Source organism: Manacus candei, unplaced genomic scaffold (assembly GCF_025592945.1).
Source record: "Manacus candei isolate 608988 ecotype Guabito, Panama unplaced genomic scaffold, ASM2559294v1 h1tg000049l, whole genome shotgun sequence".
In the NCBI taxonomy this organism is placed as follows: Eukaryota; Metazoa; Chordata; class Aves; order Passeriformes; family Pipridae; genus Manacus; species Manacus candei.
Window position 1 is genome coordinate 2,741,407 of NW_026138097.1, and position 25,822 is coordinate 2,767,228.

The 25,822-nt window shown below is 38.2% G+C and overlaps 1 protein-coding gene across 4 annotated transcripts in view; it reads left to right on the forward strand.

Annotated features, from left to right (window-relative positions):
* The window catches only part of VPS41 (VPS41 subunit of HOPS complex), a 104,743-nt gene extending 85,585 nt beyond the window's left edge, over positions 1 to 19,158 (forward strand). For all 4 annotated transcript variants that reach the window (XM_051798706.1, XM_051798705.1, XM_051798709.1 and 1 more), the window contains 11 exons: positions 288 to 432; positions 3,148 to 3,189; positions 3,297 to 3,347; positions 4,494 to 4,631; positions 7,221 to 7,275; positions 8,380 to 8,520; positions 10,002 to 10,138; positions 14,743 to 14,842; positions 15,634 to 15,678; positions 17,138 to 17,217; positions 18,790 to 19,158. In XM_051798706.1, the coding sequence (XP_051654666.1) occupies positions 288 to 432; positions 3,148 to 3,189; positions 3,297 to 3,347; positions 4,494 to 4,631; positions 7,221 to 7,275; positions 8,380 to 8,520; positions 10,002 to 10,138; positions 14,743 to 14,842; positions 15,634 to 15,678; positions 17,138 to 17,217; positions 18,790 to 18,870 (1,015 nt within the window). In that variant the 3' untranslated portion in view covers positions 18,871 to 19,158. The remainder of the gene's footprint in view (positions 1 to 287; positions 433 to 3,147; positions 3,190 to 3,296; positions 3,348 to 4,493; positions 4,632 to 7,220; positions 7,276 to 8,379; positions 8,521 to 10,001; positions 10,139 to 14,742; positions 14,843 to 15,633; positions 15,679 to 17,137; positions 17,218 to 18,789) is intronic.
* The last annotated feature ends 6,664 nt before the right edge of the window (positions 19,159 to 25,822 follow it).

A 25,822-nucleotide genomic window follows, 5' to 3' on the forward strand; every position in this document is an offset into this window, starting at 1 on the left:
GTATCCAAAAATTGAAAAGCTAGACTTTTTGTGGCTTCTCCTGTGATTTGAAAACGGAAAATGAAAATGCAGAAAACCACAGATCAGAACACAAATGCAGTGGCCAATATAAATGGAGGTGAAATTAATGTTGCCTGGTGTTTATTTCCCTCTAATAAAAATGAGTTACAGGGACTCTATCCTAGCAAGCTTTACATACTAGAGTATGTTTATATTTTCCCTCATAGGTGATTTTCCTACACTTAGGTATGTGAAATCACGTGGTATTATAACCCTGGTTTTATCAGGTATACTTACGACCAGCGCTATGGCAGAGCCCTAGAAATCTACCTGACTCTGAGACACAAAGACGTCTTCCAGTTGATCCACAAGCACAATCTCTTCAGTTCTATCAGAGACAAAATTGTTCTCCTCATGGATTTTGATTCAGAGGTATGGTGATCTTAATGATTTTATATTCACTTTCCACTGGAGATATTTTAACAGATTAAAAATTAATGAGTTAAAGGTAGTGTTGAGGCAGAGAGTGTGTTTGGTATGTCTGGATACATTCTGAGGTAAGGAAGTGTATGTTTGCCTAGACTGCAGAATAATTGACCCAAGGATTATTTTTTCTTTTGTATTTCCATTTGTATTTCCTTTCCATTTCCATTTGTCACTCACAGTGAGAAGAGTGCCAGATCCAAGGTCATTGTTGTGATTCTCAAGTCCCAACATTGAATATCATTTCACGCAGAGTGTCATTTCACCATGATATTCTTTCTGTATTTCTAACCAAATAATGCTTTTGATAAGCCAAGAAAATAGATAGGAAATACTGAATGTACTTCCCACTTTTATTTCACTACAGTCAATTAATCTGCTTTTGAAAGTTTGCAAGGTTGTTAACCTAAATTCCAAAAATCAGGAAGTGTTTATTTTGTGCTGAATTCTGTCTTCTTTCTTTCCAGCTGGCTATAAAATCTGAGCAAATGAGTTTTGGTATGATCCCTGGGGAAGATAACCAAGTAGATCTGCTCTTTTTTAAGTGTAGTAGTTGTTTAAGCACTGTAGCTAAAATACAGAGCCATCTGTACCATTATCATTAGTGTGCCCATTCTAAACTGTATGAGGGGAAAAAAACTATAACTCTTTTCAATTAAATAGAATAAATCATATCAGGAATCTGTAGGTTTGTATTTTTTGAATGTGAAGCAAAAGTTTGCTCTTGTAAGAGGAAGCAGAACCAGAATCCTGGTGGCCACTTGGCTTATGTCGTCTTGTTTGCTTATGTTACAATATTGGGGTTCAGGTAGTTTAGAGGAATCCAGTTGTACGGCAGGTTGAGTTGTGTGTTTCTTCTATAGCTATCATCCTGCAGTTCACTTTTGCAGTGGGACAAAGAGTATTTCAACATCATTTGGCAGTGGCTTTCTGTGACCAGTGACTCGATGAGCATACATCACCTGCAATATAAGTGCACATCATTGATTGCTATTAGTGAGGAAACTTAGGAGAAGTATTCTGGAAGAATACATGATGTGTTCTCCTGTAATGCTGTGCTGAGAAGGAATGCTGATGTTATGCAAACTGCTCTCTGAATTACTGTTGCTGGAAAGAGTAGGTCTGCAATATCCATCTGACACTTGTGGATTTTGACTCAGAGGTATGGTGATCTTAATGATTTTATATTTGCTTACCACTGGAGATATTTTAACAGATTAAAAATAAATGAGCTAAGAGGAGTCAGAAGCCCTCGGAAGCCAACTTGGTGAGCAGAAAGCAGTGCCGAGAGCAATTGGGGCAGATTTAGCAATTGGCTCAGGGAGCGTGAGCAGGTAAACGGGGGGGTGACATGGCAAGTCACACAGGCAGGGTGAGCAGGAAGGGCTCCTCTCTGACCATCCAGGGCAGCCAATATAGGCAGAAAACAGACTCAGTAGATGATAAGGAAGAGCAAAGAGATCCTTTTAGCGCCAGTCTTATTAGTGTATTAGTTTAAGCTTCCTCAGTTATGGTGTTGATGCACTGTAAAGCTCAGTCCCTTGTAGCTGATGGAGTCACTGTACCAACCGTGTCAGAGGCCTCCAGCCAGCCAGACCTGCCAATGGTAGATGCAGCTCTCTGTTGCAGTTCGAGGGGTTTCTGGGGGGTCACTGCCGGCCACTCCGCAAAGGCTTTCAGGGCTGGAATGACCCCCCCGCCGCCCGTCCCTCGTGGCAGGGACAGGCGGCGGAGGCACTTAAGCCAGGAGACAGAGACCACGCAGCACACAGAGAATCCAGCAGCGAAGAAGACCCTTTATTCAAATTTCCCACAGCTTATAAAGGCTGCTGGGCCTAAGAGGGGATTGGCCAATGCAAGGAGACAATATAATAACTATGGCAACACAGAAATCAATGGTAGACAAGTGAGTTAACAACTTCCAAACCCCGGCAGCTCTCCAAGTCACAGGTTGCCATGAGAGCTGGGATCCTGGTTGATGGCCAGTTGAATACAAGTCAGCAGTGCCCAGGCAACCAGGAGGGCCAACTCTGTCCTGGGGGGCATCAGGCACAGCATCGCCAGCTGGTCAAGGAAGGGGATTGTCCTGCTCTGCTCTGCACTGGGGCAACTTCACCTTGAATATTGTGTGCAGTTTTGGGCACTGCCATATAGGAAAGATATTAACCTGTTAGAGAGTGTCCAGAGGAGGGCAGTGAAGATGATGAAGGGCCTTGAGGGGAAGCCATATGAGGAGCAGCTGAGGGCACTTGGTCTGTTCAACCTGGGGAAGAAGAGAGTGAGGGGAGACCTAATTGCAGTCTACAACTTCCTCATGAGGGGAAGAAGAGGGGCAGACACTGATCTCTGTGGTGAATGGCCTGAAGTTGTGTCAAGGGAGGTTTAGGTTGGATATTAGAAAAAGGTTCTTCACCCAGAGGGTGACTGGATGCTGGAACAGGCTCCCCAGGGCAGTGGTCACAGCACTAAGCCTGACAGAGTTTGTGGCACATGGTGTGACTTTTGGTGATGGTCCTGTGCAGGGCCAGGAGTTGGACTCGATGATCCTTATGAATCCCCTCCGACTCAGCTGATTCTGTGATCAGTGAATAAGCATAATACTGTATAGAATGTGAGAAAACATGTGTACCTGTTTCTTAACTGAATTCTCTTTTTTTATTGTAGAAAGCAGTAGACATGCTTTTGGATAATGAAGATAAAATTTCCGTGAGTATAACAAGTTCATGGCATGGCAGTCCAATGCTACCTTGGATTACCTATCCTTCTTTCAGTCCTGTAAGTGTACTGTTTATCACAGGTTTGTTTTCTTTCAGATTGACAGAGTTGTTGAAGAATTAGAGAACAGGCCTGAGTTACAGCACGTGGTAAGTATTTCTATATTCTGTTATTTGAAGTTGAGCTGAATAAACTCTTTGCTGGACATATCTTTTACAGGTGTGTTTATCTTGTCAGAGTGCACCTGACACTGAAATGTCATAAATCATCAGTCAAAGCGGCTACTTCTGCAGATTCACTCTATAACATGGCCATAACATCTTTACAATAGTAAAATACCTTTAAAATGTGTACTTGTGAGAATTTGATAACATACTGCTTGCTTGTTAATATACCATGAAGTCCTTCTTACCGCATTGCAGGCTCTTGTATTCTATGCTCAGTTACTTCTTGCTTGTATTCCTTTTTCCCTGCACAAAAATGGAGTTGGTTGGTGGGTGCAGCTCTGAAATATGTTTTGTGATCTATAGAGACAGCAAACCACTTGTCTTTTTAGAATTGTAACTTCCATAAGCTGCAAGATTGTTCTTGTTTCTACAGAATTACAATATCACTGTAAGACTGTGGCTCCACATTGCTATTCCAGAAGCACCTCCTTGCTTTGAACATGTTGTCAGTGGAATACATAACGTGTAACCATGGGCTTGGGCTCTATTAGGGAGGGAAATTTAACTTGCTGCTGTGTACAGATAGGCTTCAGGGTATCGATTTGGTGGAAAGCTGATTTATGTGGTAGGGAGGTGACTATGGGAAGCAGATCTATGAAGTGTGCAGCCCACTGCCCAGGAGCTTTACAAAGGCAACTGACTGTCTATCAGTTACGGAAGGGATGCACTGGTTTGAAAGTGTGAAGCCTACTTCCATTGGAATAAAAGTGACCCTCATAATTATTTTCAGGGGGTTTCTGTGCTCATAGAGAGAGGAAGGAGCTTTGTCACAGTATCTAGACTTCAAGATGCTTTGGTTAAAATATTTCATGTGGTAAAAGTAACTTCACCAATAGAGTGGTTGGGCACTGGAACAGGCTCCCCAGGGAAGTGGTCACAGCACCAAGCTGACAGAGTTCAGGGCACATTTGAACAATGCTCTCGGGCACATGGTGTGACTCTTGGGGCTGTCACATGCAGGGCCAGGTGGTGGACTTCCATGATCTCCTTCCAACTTAGGAAATTCTATGATTCTATTAATAATATTATAGAAGTGGGTTTGAGTTCTGATTCTTTTCTGATTCCTAGTATTTGCACAAGCTTTTCAAAAGAGATCACCATAAAGGTCAACGATATCATGAGAAACAGATCAGCCTTTATGCTGAATACGATCGACCAAACTTACTACCATTTCTCAGAGACAGCACACACTGTCCACTGGAGAAGGTAAGCCCCCAGAATCTAAACACAGTCCTCGATTTTTATGTCTGATCTTGTAGTGTTGTAGTGTTACACGTTATGTCTGGTCTGTAGCTTGTAGATGTTGAATTTCTAACTGTGTCTGACACTGCCCTCTACTGCCAAAATGAGGGATCATTTGAGTTTGTGACAATCACCTGCAGAAGTTTGGTTTGCATAGCTGATGACAGCTGAGACTTTCCTCTCTCAGCTCTCAGTGCAGGAAGTAGTGGGTATTTTTAATGAACAAGTTCTGAATTCAAATTTAGTGCATACCTGCAGCATATCTACTCATCAGTGCCTGGCCTGACTGAACAGCAGATTGTGGTTGTAAGAAATCAACAGTCATTTTGCCAAATCTAGGAGCTGTCAGCATTAGATCTTGAAAAATCAGTAGCTGTAACTGGAGTTTTTCTACCTTTATATTCTAAGGTCATAAGTTTCTTTTGAATAATATACACAATGTAACAGTCACTGAACTAACAGAGCTAAAAGTATTTTGTCTTTGTACTTTGACCAATAGACTTGGGCTTTTTCAGAGTGCCAGGTTTCCACCTTCTTATTTTTTCATACTTTTTTTGTATTTTCCTTCCATGCTCTTTTTTGACAAATTAAAAAATACATAGAGGTAAGGCTAGTCTCGAGGTTTTTTACCCTGCTTGAATTAAAGTGAAAAGAATGGAAATTCTAAGTTTTCCTCTTCAGGTGGGTCAGTATTTTGTTATATGTATTTGTTGCTGTTAATAAATGGTTGAGCAAACCTGATCTTGTGATAGGATGCCTATCTGTATGCAACTATAATGATGACACCAGTGGAGTAGTTTTTAAGTGTAATATTGTATATTGGATTTTACATGGTTAAGATTCCAAAGAGAACTGTACTGTTCCTGACACCTCTCTTGTTTCGAATGCTTCTGTCAACTTACTGTGCAACTGCAGGAAACAATGGAACATACTTTCTTGGGATTGTAGACTTGGTCTTTGTTGAGACTTTCTTTATCTGAAATGAGATTGATCCAATGATCTTTTTTTAGGCAGTGAAACCTACAAGGTTTCAAGCCAGAGAATTCTGTCTGCATTATTGACTTACTTGTTTTTAACTTTTTGATTCTCTTAGTTTTTGCCTTATGTATTATTTGTGTGACCATGGTTTTATATATAAAACCTTACCTGAATTTTTTTCTTTTGATGCAAATTAGTTTTAGTTACTGCAGATTCAGCCTCCCATCTTCAGTGATGCATGGTACAAAAAAGTGCTATGTGAAACTGATGCAAGCTCATTGCTGGCACTGCTTTGCTGAAGTTGTGGGCTGCTAAGCAAGAACAGGTCAGAGACCCAGGAACTTCTGGAAGGTGTGGTGCAGTAATCACCAGAGTGAGAGAAAAAGATGTTAGAAAAAAAAGTGTAATTCTAACCTTAATGTTAAAATATTAATATGTAAGAACCTAAGGAAGAGAGAAAAGATACCAACACTATGTAAAACTTAGTTGAATTTACTGAAATACTAATTCAACAATTATACTGTTTACCACACTTGCATACAGTAATGCTTTTTGCCACGTACAAGTCTTTGTTCTAAGAAAATAAAAATGGGACTAAGAATTTCCCAGTTACCAATATTTTCAGTTCCTGTTAAGCAGGTTCCATTGCAGCGTATAAATTGCTAAAAGCAATTTCTATTTGAAAAAATCTCTCTTAGTATTGCTCTAAGGAAGTTATAAACCCAGCAGGAAGAAGTAATTGTTGTTCTTTAGAAGTAAGCCACTTTTATTCAAGTGCAGATTAGCAAATAAAATGAGCTGAAAGAGGAGTGTTCCCTGTTTTCCTCTAGATGGAGCATGACAGTCAGGAAATGTGCAGCATCTAGAACTACTGAATACCTTGTACTTTGTAGTTTTAACTTATAAGTGGAGAGGAAAAAAAAGCTGTCAGCTGTGTTTATAACTTATTAGTATTATTCATACCTTCATTCAACTGAAGTATCTCGTTGGTAGTTCACTTACCCCTACCCCAAAATTCATTGTCCATATGTCTAATCTTCATAGTAACCCATGTGAAATAATGAGAGTGGAGGAAAAGTTAATTCCTACCCCCATCTTTAGTTGTAGCTGTATTCTATGCATTTATAGTTTTGATTTCCAAGTGTAAAAGTCTTTATTGGTGAACAGTTATCTTCACAGGAATGCTACAAATCTTGAGTTTACTTTCTGTTTCCAATTCTGTTTCCAGTTTGGAAAAGGCATGGCATCATTAATGGCATACCAGCCCTGCCAATTTCCTGTTACTAAAAACTTTCTGGTAATCAGTTTGGTAGTTTTGATAATTGTGCTGGTTTTTACCAGTCCTGTCCCCAGATTTACCCAGTCTCGGAGAAGAATTTTAAAAAGTGTCATGGAGTTTCTCTTCTAAATTAATGCGTGACAGTGCTTATTTAGGGAACTGTGTTTCTGTCAAAATGAGTAATGTAACTTGGTGGAAAAATATCTTTAAACCTCTTGCAACATTTGAGATCAATAAAATTTCATGTTACATGGTTTCCTGTGTTCTCTTCCCTCCTCTCTTCTCTTAAATTCAAGGCTCTTGAGATCTGCCAACAAAGGAACTTTGTAGAAGAGACAGTCTATCTTCTGAGTAAGTAGTGCTCAGTGTGATAAATGACAACACACTTTTAATCTTGTAATAAAGTTTATGCTGTGAAAATGTGTAATATTGTTTAACATGTTCTCCCTGAGACAAAGTTGATATGCAGTCAGTACATCCAAATAACATTATTTAGAAAATAAAACAAAGCACTGGGTTATTAATTTGATGTCTTAACTGCATGTATTGTGTTACTGTGTTTCTGACTTGGTGTTTTTCTGGGGTTTTGGAAGAATTGGGTATGCTATGGGGAACAGGTTGGAAGGGGAGGTATTTTTGATACAATCTCCAGGAGAAGAGTAATACCGTGAGTTTTGAAGAGAGAGGAGAGATAAAACAAAGCTTTTATTCTGAATACATCTCAGAAACTTAATATTATCTATTGCTGAGATGGAAGATTTGCTTATGTTGCCTTCTGTCTTCTTTTTTTTTTTTTTTCATAAAATTAATTGTAAATTAACTCCTCCAACTGGCCAAGGATTCTACCTCTGAATGAGAGGCATTTTAAGACTAAGATTTCTATGTATCTTTATGTAGTAGTCATGAACAGAATAGAAAGCATTTTTTTAAACAATCTCTGGTTTAGTAAGAAGAATATTTTGTGGACCATTTGGGAGAAGAGTAGGATTTACTCATGAATTTATTTAAAGAATAGTTCGTCATTTCTACTACTTCTTCCTGTCTCCTCCTCTTATTTTTCACAGGTATAAGCTGCGCAATACTTACCATAAATTAAAAGTACCCATGTGGGCTCTTAAAGGGGGTATTTCATGTCATAGTTTACATGTATGCACATATACACACTCTCCCTCATGTTAGATGTTGCTGCAGTTCAGAACCTGTAATATGATCCAAAACATCCTTGAGAAAGCCTCCAGGTCCCAGTCCAGCAAAGTACTCCAAGCACTTGTTCAGATTATACTGATTTTCCTGGGATTTGCCTTCCTACATCTGATTAGATTAGGTTTGATCTTAGTTAAAATAGTTTGAGTCAACTTCACACTTATAAAATTCACAATTGAAAGAGCTTCTTAAAGCACTGAGCATTGATAAGCACTTAGTGTTTATAATCTCTTTACTTATTTTTCCTTCTAGGCAGAATGGGTAATAGCCGCAGTGCCTTGAAGATGATAATGGAAGAACTGCAAGATGTAGATAAAGCTATTGAATTTGCCAAGGAACAAGATGATGGAGAACTTTGGGAAGACCTCATTTTATATTCTATTGACAAACCACGTAAGTGGGGAAGCCTTGCATATGTATTTTTTTGTGGAATTCTGTTGCAATTAAAGGATTGAATTACTCATGTGTATGTTAGAGAAGATGTTTATGTATGGCCAGGGAGGTGTTCTGGTTTGTGAAGCACAACACAGATGTCTACTGTGCATAAAAACTTGCAGTAAGGCAGCATAAGAACCAGTACTTAGAGGTTTAGTGTTTGACTAAGCTCTGCATAGTTGTGTCCTTAATGACAGTCAAGGGGAGAGCAGTGCTTTTAATTAAGCAGAATGAGACTTTACTTTTAGACAGCCTCAAAACACATTCTGCAGCTTAATGAGGATGTTGTGTAGTGTGTTTATTGCAACTGCTTTCCTTTCAAATTCTGAAAATGAAGAACCTACACCTTTCTACCCCTCAGTAAAATAACTAATTTATTTTGTTTCTATATTACAAAGGTAAGATCTGTAATAATGAGTGCATTTTGCCTTTCATCCATTATATGAGTAACTACTCCAAGTTAAAAGTTTAGATGGAATCAAAACATAAGCAACATCAGTGTTACTCGGGAGGCAGACTCAGAGAAGTTCAAAAGACTGAGAAAATAATTTTTTTAATTATGTACTCCATTAGTTTTTGCAACCTCTTCTGAGGCTCTAAATCAAGACTTTAAAGTCTCTCTTGGGATCTCTTTTCTGGGGGACTGAAAGTCTTGTAGAATTAGTGTCAGAATATGTACATTTTCATCCTTTGGCTGCTATTCCTGACAGGAAGAAGTGACCAGAATCTGTTATTCCTTTAGAATAATGGCATTCTCAAATTACCCATATTTAAATGCAGTCCGTCTCTAAAAGTGATGCTACAGTCAGTGACATTTTTAGAGCAAAAGGGATTCAAAGTATATAGAATTCTTGCAGTTCCATCTGCCTATATGCAGAGCAACTGCAGTGATATCCCTCAGTTTGGGGGGTTGAAGAAAAAACACAGCCTTGAGGTTCATCCTTCTAGTGTTTTGTTTAGCCAGATGCTCTTCAAAAAGCAAAAGACTTCTATTGTGTCACTCTCACCAATGTTAAGAAACATGTTGAAATTAGATTAGTTGCTTGAAAAATTGTTTTTAAACCGTGGAACTGGGAATAGAATAGTCACATAATGTAGATAATTTTCTCACTCTGTTTGCTCAAGTGCCCTCATTATTAAATCAAAATGCATTATTTACTTGTGGATTTGTGCTGGAGACCCAGTTACCCCTTTTCTGAATACACTGAAAGTTCTGTGAATTGCCAAACCGTATCTTCCTCTCTTCCCCAAAGGCTTGTATTCAAGTAAATACAGCCGCAAGAAACATAGCAAGACTAAAAGCCTTAGATAAGTCTTATCGCTTAGTAGAAAATTGTTATGGAATCAGCCAAAACATGTAGCTTGTCACCAAAGCATCCTTTGATCAGGTATTTTGCTGGATGGGTTTTCCTAATTTCTTTGTCTCTTGGTTTTCACAGCTTTTATTACTGGTTTGTTGAACAATATTGGAACCCACGTTGATCCTATTCTTTTGATTCACCGCATTAAGGAGGGCATGGAGATTCCTAATTTGAGAGATTCGCTAGTGAAAATTCTTCAGGACTACAACTTGCAGGTAAATGTTTTATTCTTCATGTGATACTCATTTTAAGAGAGACAGCAAAACCTCTTTTTCACTGTGAAATTACTATCATAATTTGTTCATCCATCTGTCATGGACACTGTGAGTTGGTACAAAACTGTGACAGAAATAGCAGAAATTTGTCAAGATCTCTTGGTGGCTTCTAGCTCTTCCAAATGTTTCTCATGCCGTTATAAGCCTGGTAAGTAGAACTGGAATCATCTTCATTGATTCAGACTATTTTACACTGCCCAACTGTCCAATATTGGAAAGTCTCATGACAAGTGCTTTTCACTGTTTCACATGTGAGAAGGCAGAATGCAACATGCCCTCTCTGAAACATTCACCAGGTAATAGAGACTGTATATGTTAAATGTCATGCTAACTGAAGAAAGATGTACTTTTAAAATCAAATTCATATCTGTTTTGCAGAATGTGTTGATGCCTATGCATTTGAAAAAAAAGGACTGCTCATTGGATTATGGGAGTTCTTATCCTAGCATAATTACACAGATATATGCAGTTCCCTACATGATTGGTTCTGATGCATGCTTGTAAGAAGCATACCTTTCAGTGTTTCCTGAAAGTAGCAACAGAGCATGTTGCATTGCATACTTTAAATCTCCCTGCTACAAAAGGAGTCCCAAACTTGAGTTCTCTGTGATGCTGCTCAGCATCTCTCCACGGAGAGACAGAAAGATACAGAGCAGTTTGAATGCCTCCATGGTGACTGTGTAGAGTCCAAGAAAACATAACCCAGTAGGCAGCTGAAACTCCAATTTTCTGAGCCTCAAACATTTGTTCTCCATCTGCTATTAGTCTTTTAACATTTCAAGCAAATAGATGGCCTTTATGGTTACAGTAAGGTCATGATTGGTATTCTGTCAGGCCAAATAAAGACTATATCTTCCTTCAGGGCAGTGTTTAAGCCTTTCCAAGGCTTTTCATAATTTTATTTTTATATGAACTTTAGATTATGACTTTGGCCATTTTAAAGTAGCATTTTATATTTCTTCTTCTCCTGACACTTGTTATGTGCAAGGAACCTCCACTGACAAACGGATACATGTTTGCATATAATGCATGTTGTAACATTACTTCCAATTTTTAATTGACTTCATGAGATACTAATATCCTTCCAAAATGATACTAGCTAAGTACCATGCTGCATTTCAACAGTTGCATGTTAATCTTCCTGCTGTCAGTACCACAATTGATTCTCCTGTTCCTGCATTCTCATTAAATCAAAATGTAATTTTTGTTCTGTCTGCAGGCAGACTGAGGAAGTGCTGTAAGCATAGTTGCAGCTTTACACATATACAGAATGCATTGTGTGGCTTCAGACAAAACTGATATCATTTGGTCATATTTTGGGGAGGGAAGAATAATTTTATCTTCAAATATCTTTTAACAAAATTATTTTTGGATTAAAATGTATTGAACCTTCAGAGTGATGTCTAAAATTACTTACTGTTAGCATTGAAATGATTCATGGATTTCAAATTAGTTAATTTTGAAGTAGAGCTAAATTTTTGCTCTAGGGCTAAAATTTAGATTTCATAGAAATAATAGAAATCAGGTAAATTTAATGTAATTTGAGCTTGGCTTGCTTGTACAATAGAAAACTATATAGCCAAAAAAAGAGGCTATATTTCTTTAGAGAAATATAAGCTATAGCTTAAAATAAAACTCCTTCTTAAGTGTTACTGGCAGTGTAAAGTGCACCGTTTATGAACAGATGGTGTATCTACATTGAAATTTCAGTTTTGTATCTTTGTTCTGCTCCTTTTATTTAACATAGTCAGAGCACCAAGGCTGTTAAGAGTTCAGAAAGTGTTTGGACAACACTCTCAGACACATGATTCTTGGGGCTGTCCTGTGCAGGCCCAGGAGTTGGACTTCATGATTCTCGTGGGTCCCTTCTAGCTCGAGATATTCTATAATTCTATGCTTGCTTTTCTCCTTTTACTTAAACATGGCGTTTTTTCATCTGCCTATGCTGAGTGCAGTAGCAAAGGCTCGAGTATATAGCCAAGATCCCCTCCAAGTTATTTACCTATCTTTGGGATGTAATGTGTTGATTGAGAATATTTTCAACAAGGCAAGCACTGTTTCTGAAAGATAGCCTCATTCAATTATCCTTGCAAAAAATTTCTAGTATTTTTTTCAAACCTAGCGACATTTTTCTGTATTTAAAACAAAATTTAACATTCTCTGTTGCCCTTGGATAAAACTGGAGGGGGAAAGATGTAGTCAGCTAGTCCCTGAAATTCATCATCATGGCTAGGCTTCGTGAACGAAGATTTGGGAAGGCTCTAAACACATTTGCTACAGGCACACTGGTGGCTTATGAGGCCAATACGTGACAGACATGTCCGATTGCAAAAGGCACAGCAGAAAGACTCCTTAGATGGTGTATTCTGCAAGACACAGTTCTTTCTGCGTTGCCTTTTTTCCTCAAGAGTGATCCTGCGTGTGTTCTCGAAGGAGACAGCTGCGTTATAGATGGTGTGTCTCCAGGCCTCCTGACTGGAGGCCAGAGTAGACCAGTTATGGTGATCAATATGGCCAAGGCTGAGATGTTGTTTCAGGGAGTCCTTGTATCTTTTCTTCGGGGCTCCTCTCATGCGGCAGCCGGTGGCAAGTTCACCATAGAGCAAGATCTTAGGGAGGTGGTGGTCCTTCATCCTTGAGACATGCCCTGCCCATCGCAGCTGCGTTCTCAGTAACATGGCCTCGATACTTGTGACTGCTGCTTGCTCTAGAACAGATGTATTGGTCACATAATCTGACCAGTCCCTGAAATTATCAACAGATAAAAATTACTAATTTTCTAAGTGTTTGTCTTGTAGAGCTGCATTCAGTTGCTGGTGCTCTGAAATGTTTTGTAGCTCAATGTCTCTAATACTGGAAAGTGTTATTCTCCCACTGATATGCCCAATTTGAAATGCTTAAAGTGACACTCAATTTTTTTTTTTTTTAATGTATGTCATATTTGCAGTCTTATCTGCATATCATTCTTGGCAGTGTGTCTTTATTACTTCACAATGTGTATGTGAAAAGATAGGCTTTTAGACATTGTCCACTTTGCTGTAAATTCTATTATTGTATTTCTTCTTAGGTATTTGTGTTAGCTGTATCTTGCACTCTCTTAGAATGCTCAGTGTCTCCTGTAACGCAAATGATCAGGAGAAAGGAATGGACGTTGCCTCTCTGTATCACTTTTTTGGTAGCATTGTTCACCTTGGAATTGACTGTGAGTCTCTTTGGAAAGCACTTTTCAGTGGAATAATAAGCTCTGTATAATTTTTATGCCCTTGAATTCTCTATGTTTCATGACAGTGTCAGGCAACAACATGTCAATCTGATGAAATCTTATGAAAAATACCAAATAAGTTGAAAGGGAGCTGTGAGTTTTGCTTAAGAGGAATTAACTCTGGATCTTTGGTTAGCTATATAGACATTTAATATTGCTACACCTCAGCAGGAAATGTATTTGAACAAAATACATTTTAAAGTGCTGTGTTTATGAAGGTTTTATGATTATCAAATGTCTTTTCTGAAGAAGACAGGAGAGATATGGGTAGAAGTTTTGAAACGGTTTGCAAAATGATTCTGAAGGGCACTGTAAAAATTCCTCCCCATTGTAATTTGTTAACATCATGTGCTGGTTTAAGATTTAACCAGCAGGGGAAATGAACTCAACTCAAAGGAGAGATTATAAATCAGAATAACAATTTATTAAAATAATACAGTAAGTACAATCATACAAACAAACAATTGGTCTTAACCCACAAAACCCAAATGTGTAACCCAGCACCCTGGGGCATGAACAAAGTGGTGTTCCTTGCCCCCCCCCCCCCTTGAGTCCAAAGTAAAGGGAGAAGGGAGAAAAAAAAACCTGCTGGTGGGAGAGCTGTTGCAGTCTGGTCAAAAGTGGTGATTGCAGTCCAGTTGAGGGTGGTGGTCTCAGTCTGGTTGTGGGTGATGAGCTGCAGTCTTCCTTTCCTCTGGGTCCCACGAGTGGTAGAAAAGTTCTGAAACTCCAGGTTTATATATTCTCCAGTTCAGGCAGGAATGGTCAATCCTTCCCTCAGATTGGGGAATTCCATAAAAGGGTATGAGGATGCTCAGAGCAGGGAATTCCATTAAAGGGTATGAGGACAGGAACATCCCCCCACAGGCAGGCTCCCCCACCCCCCCCCCCCCTTGACAACAGTGTCTGTGAAATGGCATGGAGGGCCATAGAATACACAGGTTTGGGCTATACCTATCCAGTGATGAATCGGTCCCAGTTGTTCTAACTAGGACACATCATCTCATAGGAGGAAGATCATAATTTATAATAATAGTATATTTGTAAAGGATTTCATTTCTTGAGGTTCGTTTTTGGTTTTGAGGCATTTTTTTTGTATTGTCGGTTTTTCAGTTATGTAGAGGTGATGTTAACAAGAGGTTCCTCCTTTCCCTCCTTTACCCTTGAAAAAACTTAAAAATTCCCTGTACTCTCTTTGGCAGCACAAACACAGTGGAGACTTGTCAAGAAGTTCATGTGCCCATTCAACAACTGCTGTGTTTTGTGTTCTTTGCACCAACAGATCTTGCTGCGAGAAGGTTGCAAAAAGATACTTGTTGCCGATTCTCTTTCTTTATTGAAGAAAATGCATCGAACTCAGATGAAGGGTGTTCTAGTAGATGGTAGGTACAGAGGAAATATGATGACTTTCAAGATTTTGAAGGCTTTTGCTTGGTTTATACACTACTTGACGGTCTGCTTTGGAAGTTGCCCAAAAGCCTGAGTATTGTACCTTATCTGTAGAGTGTAGTAGGATACTAGCTGCTTTCCCCCTTTGCAAAGGAACTACTTGTATGTCAAAATCTACAAGACCAAGCATGCAACTTTTTCTCTTGGTCAGTCTCTGCATAGCCAGCAATGTATTGTGTCCTGCAGTTTGTAAAGGTGAAAAATGCTATTTAGTGCTAACATGGATAGTCAGATGCCACCAAGCAAAAGCCATGAGATGGTTGTCAGAAACAATGGAAAATATTTTGCAAGATGCTAATGATGCATATCAGTAGTGCTGTAATTCACGCCAGCTGAGTTTTAATAGCAAGAGACAGAAGCTGACAGGACAGAAGATCAGAGCTTCTGCTACAAAATGCTGCAGCGTTAACAGCCACTTATCCGATGCTCCTTTTTGTCAGTTTGCCTTTTGCCTCTACAGCGCTGCTCCTAAACAGACTAGCTCCTGCAGTTCTACCATCATCGGAATCAGAAGATCTGAATATTTGTCATACTGTTATTAGAAATGCTACTTCAGTATTACTCTTCAATTTTTAATAGATTCTGTTAGGCATCTTAAGTAAATGCTTTAAGACTAAACTCCATATCTGTAACAGCAGTATGTTCATGCCTGCTTTATAAAAAAGGAAGCATGGAGTTCGTTAACAAAGCTGTTCTAAGTTTTTGTTTGTTTTTTTTTTCCCAGAGGAGAATATCTGTGAATCATGTCTGTCTCCAATACTTCCTTCAGGTAGGATGCTTTTCTAAAAAACAAAGAGGTTGTCAAATTTTTTTATTATTATTGTAAGAGGAACTATTGTTTGCTTTTATTCATAAAAATGTGTGGTAGTCTCCCTTGGTGATCGCTGTATAAATTTCAATCTCCTATGCAAGGCTTGCTTTTGAATTCTGACAGGGGAACAGAGTCTAAATGAAGGTCTTTTGTTGTAGTAAACTCAGTATTCTTTCTTATTCAACTTTGACTTCCTTATTTTCTGTTTTGAATACATGGAATTCAAGGCAGCTTTTAATTCCATCAACATACGTCTTCTCAAAGATTATTAAACCACAAAACTAACTGCTGCCACCAAATCTTGTCCACCTCTGTTGAACAATTTAGACTGAACTTGTAGATCATAAAGTTTTATGGAATATACTTTTTTTCTGAGTGGTGGAGAGTTCTTGGCTTCAGTCACTACTGCCATATTTGAAACAACTTTATAACAGGCTGTAGTTTTAAAACATCTTCTAAAGTTAATTTTGAAACTAGAAATTCAGGATGTTGTTTTGGAGATGTACATTCTGCAAGGCAACTGTAGTTCAGAAATATCAATATAGTTATTGAGCATCTTAAGGAGAAGTAATTTTACTAGGAGAGTATCTGTCATGGCATCTTCAAGCAAGAATATGTAAGATGAAGCATATGTATGGACGTTTGGGTTTTTTTGTTTGTTTGCTAAATGTTGATAGCCAAATTAAATCATTTATAGTTTTTTAATCTGTTTTCTACCATTTTTCGCTTAAATAAATAAATAAAAAAACTATACTATGATCACGTGCACCCACATACAGACCAGGAAAATCTAGCAGAGCTGATTGTGCTAGTGCCTTGAGGTATGTGTTGAGGAAATGGGAGCCAAAGAGTAGAAAGTGGATGATGCTCATGGGTGAGATGCTTATTCTTTGGATATGTGGATATTGTATGTAGGGTTCTAATTTGGCTAAATATTCATGTCGGAATCAAAACCCACATCATGCACTTAGGCAGCTTCTTGTCAAATTTCAAGATCATGATATGCCACGTAGGCACTAGAACTGCTCAGTGTTCTGGTTCTCGTCGCACTACTGCAAGAATTTTTCTGCTAACTTCTCTTCAAAGAAGCTGAATTATTTGGTGCTAGTTTACTCTCCTCTCTGCCCAAATTTAGCATGTAGCATATATTGTACTGACATGAAAAATTCATGGTGAAAAACTACACAGCATTTAAGCCACAGAATACATTTGTTTTGTAACTCCATCACTGGGACACTTACCTGAAATCATCACTCTCCATGGTTTCTGTAAGTAAGCCCGAATAATTTGAAAATTAATTTGAGAAATGTTACTTGAAGTTTCTCTATGTATAATAGAATGTGGGCATATAGTGCTGTAGCCACTGAATTGTTTGTTTCATTGCCCTTTGAAATGAATTTATGTTTCTCTTTCCCAGATGCATCCAAATCCTTCAACGTGGTAGTGTTCCACTGCAGACATATGTTTCACAAAGAGTGCCTACCTGTATCTAACACAGTAAGGAACTAGCTTAATCTCTCTGACACCTTTGCCAAAGATAAAATGACACCTTTCCTTATGTCAACTGTGGAGAAGAAGTGGCTGTATCAGGAATTATATGATTACAGTAATAACTTGTGATGATACCACATAGTAGTATGTGACTAAGGAAAGGGGGTTTAGGGACACTGCAACTAAAGTTCATCCAATGTAGAAAGAAATCACTGCTGTTTGAGCAGTATTTTATTATTTTCTGCAATCTGAATATGTAATGCAGCTCTGAGACATACAGGGAATACAACCTGTCTAATTTTTTTAACTAATTCTTTTCCATTGCATCTTTCCCTTTAATTCAACATACTTAAAGGCAAGAATAAAGGTATTTTCTCAAGTGAACAATATTAAATGATTCTGATCCAGAGGACAAAAATCACTCATTTCAGAGTGAATATTTAAATATCTTTGTAATGATCTTTGTGGTCAGAACATGTTTTTCTTTATAAGTCTTTTTTTTTCTTCTTTCATTAACACAAACCAAAAAAGTAACTTCTATCACGACAGAATATGACCGGTTTTGACTTTAGGAAGGAAAGTGTTAGAATGGTAACAAAATTGCATAGAAAGCTAAATTTAAGCTTTTCTGATTCTGTATCTGTCTCTGAAAAGTAACATCTACTGAAAAATAACTTCAGTGAATCACTTAATCTGGAAGGAACCAAAGTACTTGTAGCCATATGGTACAGCATGAATACTTAATATGTCATGAAAATCCTAATGTATTAGAACATTTGCATGAGAAAGCCCAACAACCAGTAAATATTTATTCAGACAGTATTTACCACTAATTTTATGGTGAGAAATAATCTAAAATTTACCTAGCATTCTCAATTTTCTGGGACAGGTGACTTGTTAGAATTTTTAAATGTGACGTGGATGTTACACGATATATATTCACAGTGTGTATGAATACACAGGTATTATGCATATGACTAAGCCAAATTTTCCCCTGCTATAGTATTTATTTCCTGGTCTTAGGTGATCACTTGTGTTACTGATATTTGGTTATTGGTGATACACTGAAAGAAAAGTAATGTCTGCACAAAACAGCACACAGAGTAACAATAAGCACATATTTGATATCAAATTACATTTTTTGGGCCTTGTTCTCAGTTGTTGGAAATCTGTGGAATGCTATCCAAAGGCAGTGCTGTAACTAAGGCATCCAGTGGTCATTGGAGCTGACCAAGTGACTTACTCGCTTCTTTATCTATGAAGATAATCAGTGATGCTTTTGACTATGCACTTTTTTATCTTTGATGTGAAGGAAGTTTGACCTTACTCTCCTGGTGGGTGTTGGTAGTGTTCTTGGAGTGAGTGGTGAGTTGTACTGCCCTCTGACTCCAGAACAGGCTGCCTTACAATGTTCATCTATATTGTCTTCCCTCACCTATCCTTGACTATGTTCATAGGGAACAGCCTGACTGTGAGCAGTAATGTTGAGAAGGGCATTAGCATTTTTCATTCATCTTCAAATGTTCTAACATGGCTACATTTCCCTAAGAGATTCTTGCTTTCTTTTTTGATTTTTAGGTATCTCCTGTCCAGTTCTGCAACATATGCAGTGCCAAACACCGAGGCCCTGGAAGTGCAATCCTGGAGATGAAGAAATAGCAGTCCCCTAGTTCATCATGTCAGTCTGTGACGCAAAATCTGTTAGGACCATGCAGAGCCACTGTATTTCTCTGTTAGACATCATTTCTGTATATAATTTTGATTGTGACTAAAAATTGGTTTCTGTAATTTATCCAGTTTATTGAGCATTTCTGGGAAAGAGAAAATGTAAAAATCTTTCCCTAGTAAGCCTTTGTAATGCAGTTCATATGTTATGGTTCCTTTGCTCAGCTTGTTACTTTACTCTGAACAGAAAACAAAAAGAAATAAAATTGGAAGGAAAGAAAACAGTTTTGAGATTTGTGTTTGCTATCAGTTAATGGACTCAACACTTTGGAGCCACATCACGCTCGTGGTTAGATATTGTAAAGAAAGATGTATTGCCATGAGTTCAGCTCACCAAACTCCTTAGTCCTGATTTAGTCTGCTAGTGACCTATTTATCTTGAGACCCCTAGGAGTCTGACTGCTTTCAGTGGAAGCTGTCTATGTGCTGACTCCTACCTTCACTTAACAAACTTGTTAACTGTTAATTCCACACACTGGCAATTTACCTTGGTTGCACATTCATAGTTTGTTATAAACTGGTGAATTTCTCAACTGATCTTCACAATACAATAGTTTAAAGTGGACTTTTCTCATTGTGAGAAACAGTCTCAAGGTTGAGTAATTTTCCAATTAGAACTTATTATATGATAAAAGCAAACAGCGCTGGGTGAACAGGGGGAGTTTTAGCAACTCCAAAGGCCTGTCACATTGAAAGCAGGCATAGGTTCGACATTTATTTCAACTACTTCATGCATATTCATTATACACAAGCATAAACATTATACATCGTTATGTCAGGAATTCGACAGATGTTTTCTTAGACTAATCTGTTATCTACAAAAAGTCATAAATTCTCATAGCTTCGATAAGAAAGTGTTAACTAAACAGAGTTTCCACCATAACTCATGTACAAGGTAAAAGGGAGGTAATTTGTTTTATGTCTTTATAGGGGCCCAATTAAGTTTTATGATTTGTTTTTCTTCTCCAGGTTATACTGACCTTACTCGTTTTCTTTTTAATTGGAATGTTTTTGCACGAATCATTCTTTTTGTTTATTACATCATGTTCAACTCATCCAGAAACTTTATTTTTATATGTCAGCAGTAAGTCTTTACACTTATTCTGTAAGTATGATTGAAGTGTATGATTTCATTAAAGTACAGAGGGGAAAAAACTATATATGACCTTTCAAAGATAAGATCTCTAGGAGTTTCTTTTGGCCTTAGCAATTTTGCAGCTAAGTTAAATATTTCAGTTGAATATTAACAAAACCCTATTTTTAATTTCAACAGTGTTCTGTTTTGTTGATCTTTCAGAATGTCTTCACAGTAATGTAATTTGTTTATAATATTTGATGATTAAATTCAATATAAGCATCTTTTCACTAAGAAAAGTAATTTTCCAGAATTCCTAAGATATTTTTCTACTTTTTAATAACTTGATTTTGAAAGTAAAAATACAGTGTTTTACCATCAAATTATAAGGTTTAAACAAGTAGTTAACATAGTAAGTTCTGAAACAATGGTATAGTGATACTGCAGTCTGTCTGTAAAACTGGAAAATACGATGCATCTAAGTTCTTCCGTACCTTACTCCCATGTAGGTACACCTTAAAATAATTTCTATTTTGGAAACTTGGATTTCTAATTTATGTAAATTCATGATCCTCTGGGCAGTTGGCTGAGCTGGTCTAGCAATCTGAAGTATGATTTTTGCTGTCCAGTGTGCAAATCTGTAGAATAAAATTTTATGTGTTTAGCAATTCAAGGATTTAGTCTGCATAGTTACACAGACAAAATTATCGTTAAAGGATAGATATCTCAAAAACATAGTAATCATATTCTGTTGTGATAATACAGACAGCTGAGAAAAAAATAAAATATGGTGCAAATTATTTGTGGACATGGAGTAGGTGGAATAACAGAAGGATGGGAGGTTTGTAGTGCAGAGCATAGTCTGTGTATGTCAAGCTTCACCCTTAAGAATCAGTGCCTGGCTTTGTAGCAGTTCATTTTCAGCAGCTAGTACACATTCTCAGGTATATTGTTCATTTATCCATTCTTTACTACACTGATCAGGAAAGCTGCCTTGATTCCTAGTAAGCAAAATGTTCCAGTGAGCTCAAGGGTTGTTGCACCATGATATTTGAGTTGTTGCATGCCATGACTGTAGACAAGTTTTAAAAATTTTGAAAACCCTGTTCTTCAGTAGCTGTAAGCAGCTTTTCTATATTATACCCTAAGAATGCCATAAGCTATCAGCTTACAGGAGGAAAAAGTCAAATTACTCCTATACATTTATGTCACAAAGTGTTCTGTAGTTTAGAGTTATATGATAATTTCAAGCAGGTATATTTTTTACTTCAGCTTGGCCTTAAATTCCCTAAAGCATTTGAGTGTTCTGTGACTCAATTTGCTAGTCTTCCATCACCAGCAATCATATTGCATTGTACCCTGGCATATTCTTTACATTATGCAAGTAATTTTAAATCACTGTATGAAAATCTAACCAAAATCTACTCTAAATCCAAAGCTTCTTTCATTTGGGCTTCAGGGACTACCCCTTTTCATGTTCCTGAATTCTAAATCTGCTCATTAAGATTCAGTACGAAGTGTACAGACCTAACTTTGATTCACTTTTCCTCCTAAGAAGCCTTCACATCACAGAAAATGTCTGAGGTTAGGGTCTAAAATATTTAGCTACCCAAGAGCTTTTCTTCTGGAGAAGAGTTCTGCCTAAGAAGTAGCCTTAAAGTTGCAGAGGCCTTCAGAAAAGTACAGAGTAACACTTACAGAGTTTTGCCAGTGCTTATTTAAAATGTCAATCCATTTATCAAAGTTCTTGTACTTCTAAGGTAAACTTAAGATAAATACTATTTTTCTCTGATACATCCAGTTCTTGACCAATAAGCTAACTGAAAGGATTTGTGGTGGATGAAGTAAGCACACATTGGTCTGTTGTATCAAAAGAGACAAAACTGTTTTGACTAAAATGAGTCCTTGGATGATTTTTCTCATCTATCTTTGTTTTATTATTTTGAACCCACAACACTGTATGATATGCTTGGTGACAATGTTGGGCTACACCGAAGATTTTGTGGGCCCAAAAGACTGCTTGAGGTGCTTGGTGAGCATGAGGCTATTTAGTCCTGCTGAGAGCTCAGTTAAAGTGACAGCATCAGGATATAGGTTGACTTCTGCAAAAAGTGGGACTGGGAGGGACCTGCCAGAAGTAAACCTCTAGCCAGCAGTTTGTGTAGCAAATAGGAGGTGTCTGTTGCTCTTGTAATAAATGAATTGTTTATTGGGTGATTTTTTTGTGGCTGACAAACAATGCCTGAAAAGGACTGGGACAGGCAGATCTTTTGGGTCTCCTTGAAGTTAAGAAATGCATGATTGGCTTTTGCTGTCTCCTGCTACAGCTGAATCTCATGTGTTTACTGACTGGTAGCTGTGTCTCTGTGGGCTTGAGGCAGCTGCTCTACCAGATCAGCGATGTATTGAATCAGCTGTGTGTGATTCTTTGGCAAGAGTCTGCTGCCTACTATTACATGATTCAGTGTAACATAATTCGGTTAATATTTCAAGGAGCTGTTCTATATACAAAGATAAATCCTCTTTCTACAGCTGCACTGACCTGCAGGAAACCTGCAGATTTGGGTATTGTGTGTTGGAACACAAGTGAGTCCAGTATCTGGCACTAATTTTGTGTTACAGAACAAGAACAAAAACAAAATTAGTTACTTTCCCAGTTTTGGATCCACATCATATTCCTATTTGAAATAAGTGTTTTCATGGACAGTTACTGCCAAGAGTTTGACAGCAGATTTGTCAAGCACTACTGTAAAGCAACTAACAAGAAATACCCAGTGTCTGCTCTGTTTTGTAATATGTTTTTAGCAGAAGACTGTGCTGCAACATCTTATTCTAAATTTTGGCTGATAGTTGGGTAGAGGCTGTCAATATTGTGTATAGACTGCATAGGTTGACTTAGCAAGTTTTCATCTTAAGAAATTCAATCACTTTCTATCTTAGGCTTAGTGTTTATTCAGCTAGAGTCTTTTGAGCAGGCACTGCTTTATTCTTTGCTGTTGAGTACACTACCACTGAGGTTTTTCTGCTTGGTGAGTAGAGTTACTGTCTGCAATCCAAGGGAACTGGAATTACAAATAATCTCTTAAATGAAAACCTCACGTTGGATTTCCTGCTACTGAAGTGTTGTGACTTAGCATTCAAGTATTGTATGTCTCCAGTCACCTTGGAAAATACAGTGTCATCTCTGCAGGTTGGTTGGACCAGTCCCTGCATGTGTTATTTGATAGCAGTTTGAAAAAATACTTGCAGGAAAATTTCTGAAATGCTGAAGATGGACGGTTACCTGAATGAGGAAAATCTCTCTGAGATGCCAGTTTTCTCTCTCCTGTTGTACACTTCTGACATCATATTCAGGCAGCATAACTTTTGCTCCCGTTTATAAATGCTAGACATAACATCAGGGTCTCTTCTTCTCCAGAATAGCTTCCCCCTCCAGTGGATCTTTGCCAAGTACTAGCTATAAATCAACTGCTGTACTCCCAAAACAATTTAAACAAGACTTGTAAGAAATCACATTTGGAGAATGACTCTTTAATTATATACTTTTGGGACTGTGTTCTTATTCTACTGTGCCATGAAAGATTAATTTTTCCTTGGCATTAGAAATATCCCTAGATGATGTTTTTTCTGTTCTTCAAGCAATGTATGCTTTCTTTTACAGTAATCAAATATTAAATTATGCAGAAAACAGGACATCTGAAGTATCTGAGGCATCAAATGTGGAAGAGAATAGAGTGTGTGAGTTCTAAGAGAATTCAATGAGTCATAGTGGGAATGACCTAAATTTAGTCTTAAAAGGCTTCCATAAATGGGGATCATAATAAGCTTTTGCAATAGAGCAGGTCTTAGAGGTTCTGCTGTGTTCAGGCTGTGACATTCTCCCAGGAGTCTGTAATCTGAATGGACAAGGCTGCCAGTGGCATCTGCTCCTGGGTTGTGCTTAGGATCAGTTGTGGTGCAGGAGTCAGAAATGTGCTGAGCGGAGGCTAGTACCCCTCCAGCCTGGGAGAGCTGCCAGAGCTGGAGCTGTAGTAGCAGAATTAAGAGCTGGAAAGTGGCAAGAACTGCAGAGGGCAGTTGAGTTATTCCTTGTGTTTTTCTCCCCTTGCTTTTAGTCTGATCCCAGTAGGATTTAAGTCAATTAGTTGACAAGGTATCTTGGTGTCCAATGGCTGTAAAATCACATTAAGCAAGATGTCAGCTGGATGACATGTTCCAAATAGCGTTCACATAGGATGCAGATTTATCTGTCTCTGGTGACAGTGAGTGATGGAAGTCACAATAAATAAGTTGATAAGTTGTGGATTTTTTAAAAATCAGCTTAATGAAATGTTCTTAAAAATGAGCTGTTTTCTCATGTTATCATGTCTTGCTCACAATAAAGTAGTAGCACTGGAAGGTGCAGATGACAATAGAGTTTTTGATCTGTAGGACCCATTCAGTAGCTGCTATTTTTGCAGGTGCTGGCAGAAGAATCACTGAAGCACTTTTCGGTGTATCCAACTATTAAGTCTTCATCTGGAATTTCTGCAGAGTAATAAAGATCTTTAGCTAAGCAAAGTTAGAGTTGGGAATCATTTTTCCTGTGTAATCTGTAAAGTCGAGCCAAGAATATATTTCTGGCATAATTTAGTTCTACTCTATGCAGATTTTCATTCTCTCTGCAGTATGAAAAAACCTTCCAGTGACATGCTAAGGGGACTATGTTCTGTTTACATTATTCTATATTCATTCTCTTTCTCTCCTCCCCTTCTCTGCTCACCCCCTCCAAATTGCATTGGATTGAGTGCCTTTTTTTGAATTGTGTATTGATTTTTAGCCGTTTTCTGCAAACACAACTGTGCTGTGTTGTAGGAGGCGTGTCCAGGGGTGCAGGGGAAGCACCAAGGGCAAGGAAGCCCAGGGGACATGCGCTGAAATAGGTAACCTCATTGGTCACAAGGTCACATGGTTTTAAGGGATAAAAAAATCGCTGGGTTTGAATATAGTCTCTTGGATTACCATCTGACCAGGGAGTGGACTCCATTTCTTTATCGTATAAAGACCCTACGCGACACTGTGTATATGTTAAAGTGGGGAAAAATCAGAAGTGCATGCTTTGTATGTGCTGTAGAAGGTAGCTAGGTCTTTGTTCATGCTCAATTCCTGAGGGAGTTCGTTACCTGGTATCTAGCTAAGGAAAATATTTTCCTTCAGAGACAAACTTTCCAGAACAAAATTTTCAATGGTGCCAAGAGAATCATTGAGGTAGAAAGGGACCTCTCAAGATCATCTAGTCCAATCCCCCTGCTCCAGCACTGGTTGCTCCATCACCTTCCCAAGGATTAAGTCTGATAAGCCTGTGGTTTCCCCAGTCCTACTTCTTGCCCTTCTTAAAAGTTGATAATATGCCAGAGGATTGGTTAAAATGATAACTAGAGCATTGAAGAGTGGGATTTACTTACTTCCAGTCTTCAGAAACCTCTTCTGATTGACACGGCCTTTTAAAGATAAAAAAGAACATTGTCTTCATGCTGAAGGCTTTGTGCATGGCTATTTTGAAATGTTGCAGTCTAGTCCAGAGAAGAAGCCAGTATAAACTGCTGTGGGGTTAGATCGTGGTCTCCAGCAAAGAAGCAGATATTCCTAAGTTTCTGGCTTGGCAGAAGTGTTACTCGGTCTTTACAATGGTCATTCACAGAAACAGCACAGACTTCCTCAGCCATGGTAAAAATGCGGCTGTATTTGAGCATGTTTCTGGCACACAATTTTTCCTTTGCTGCCTCTTTCTTTTGCAAATAACTGCTTCTCTTCTCTTGCTTGTCCACATAG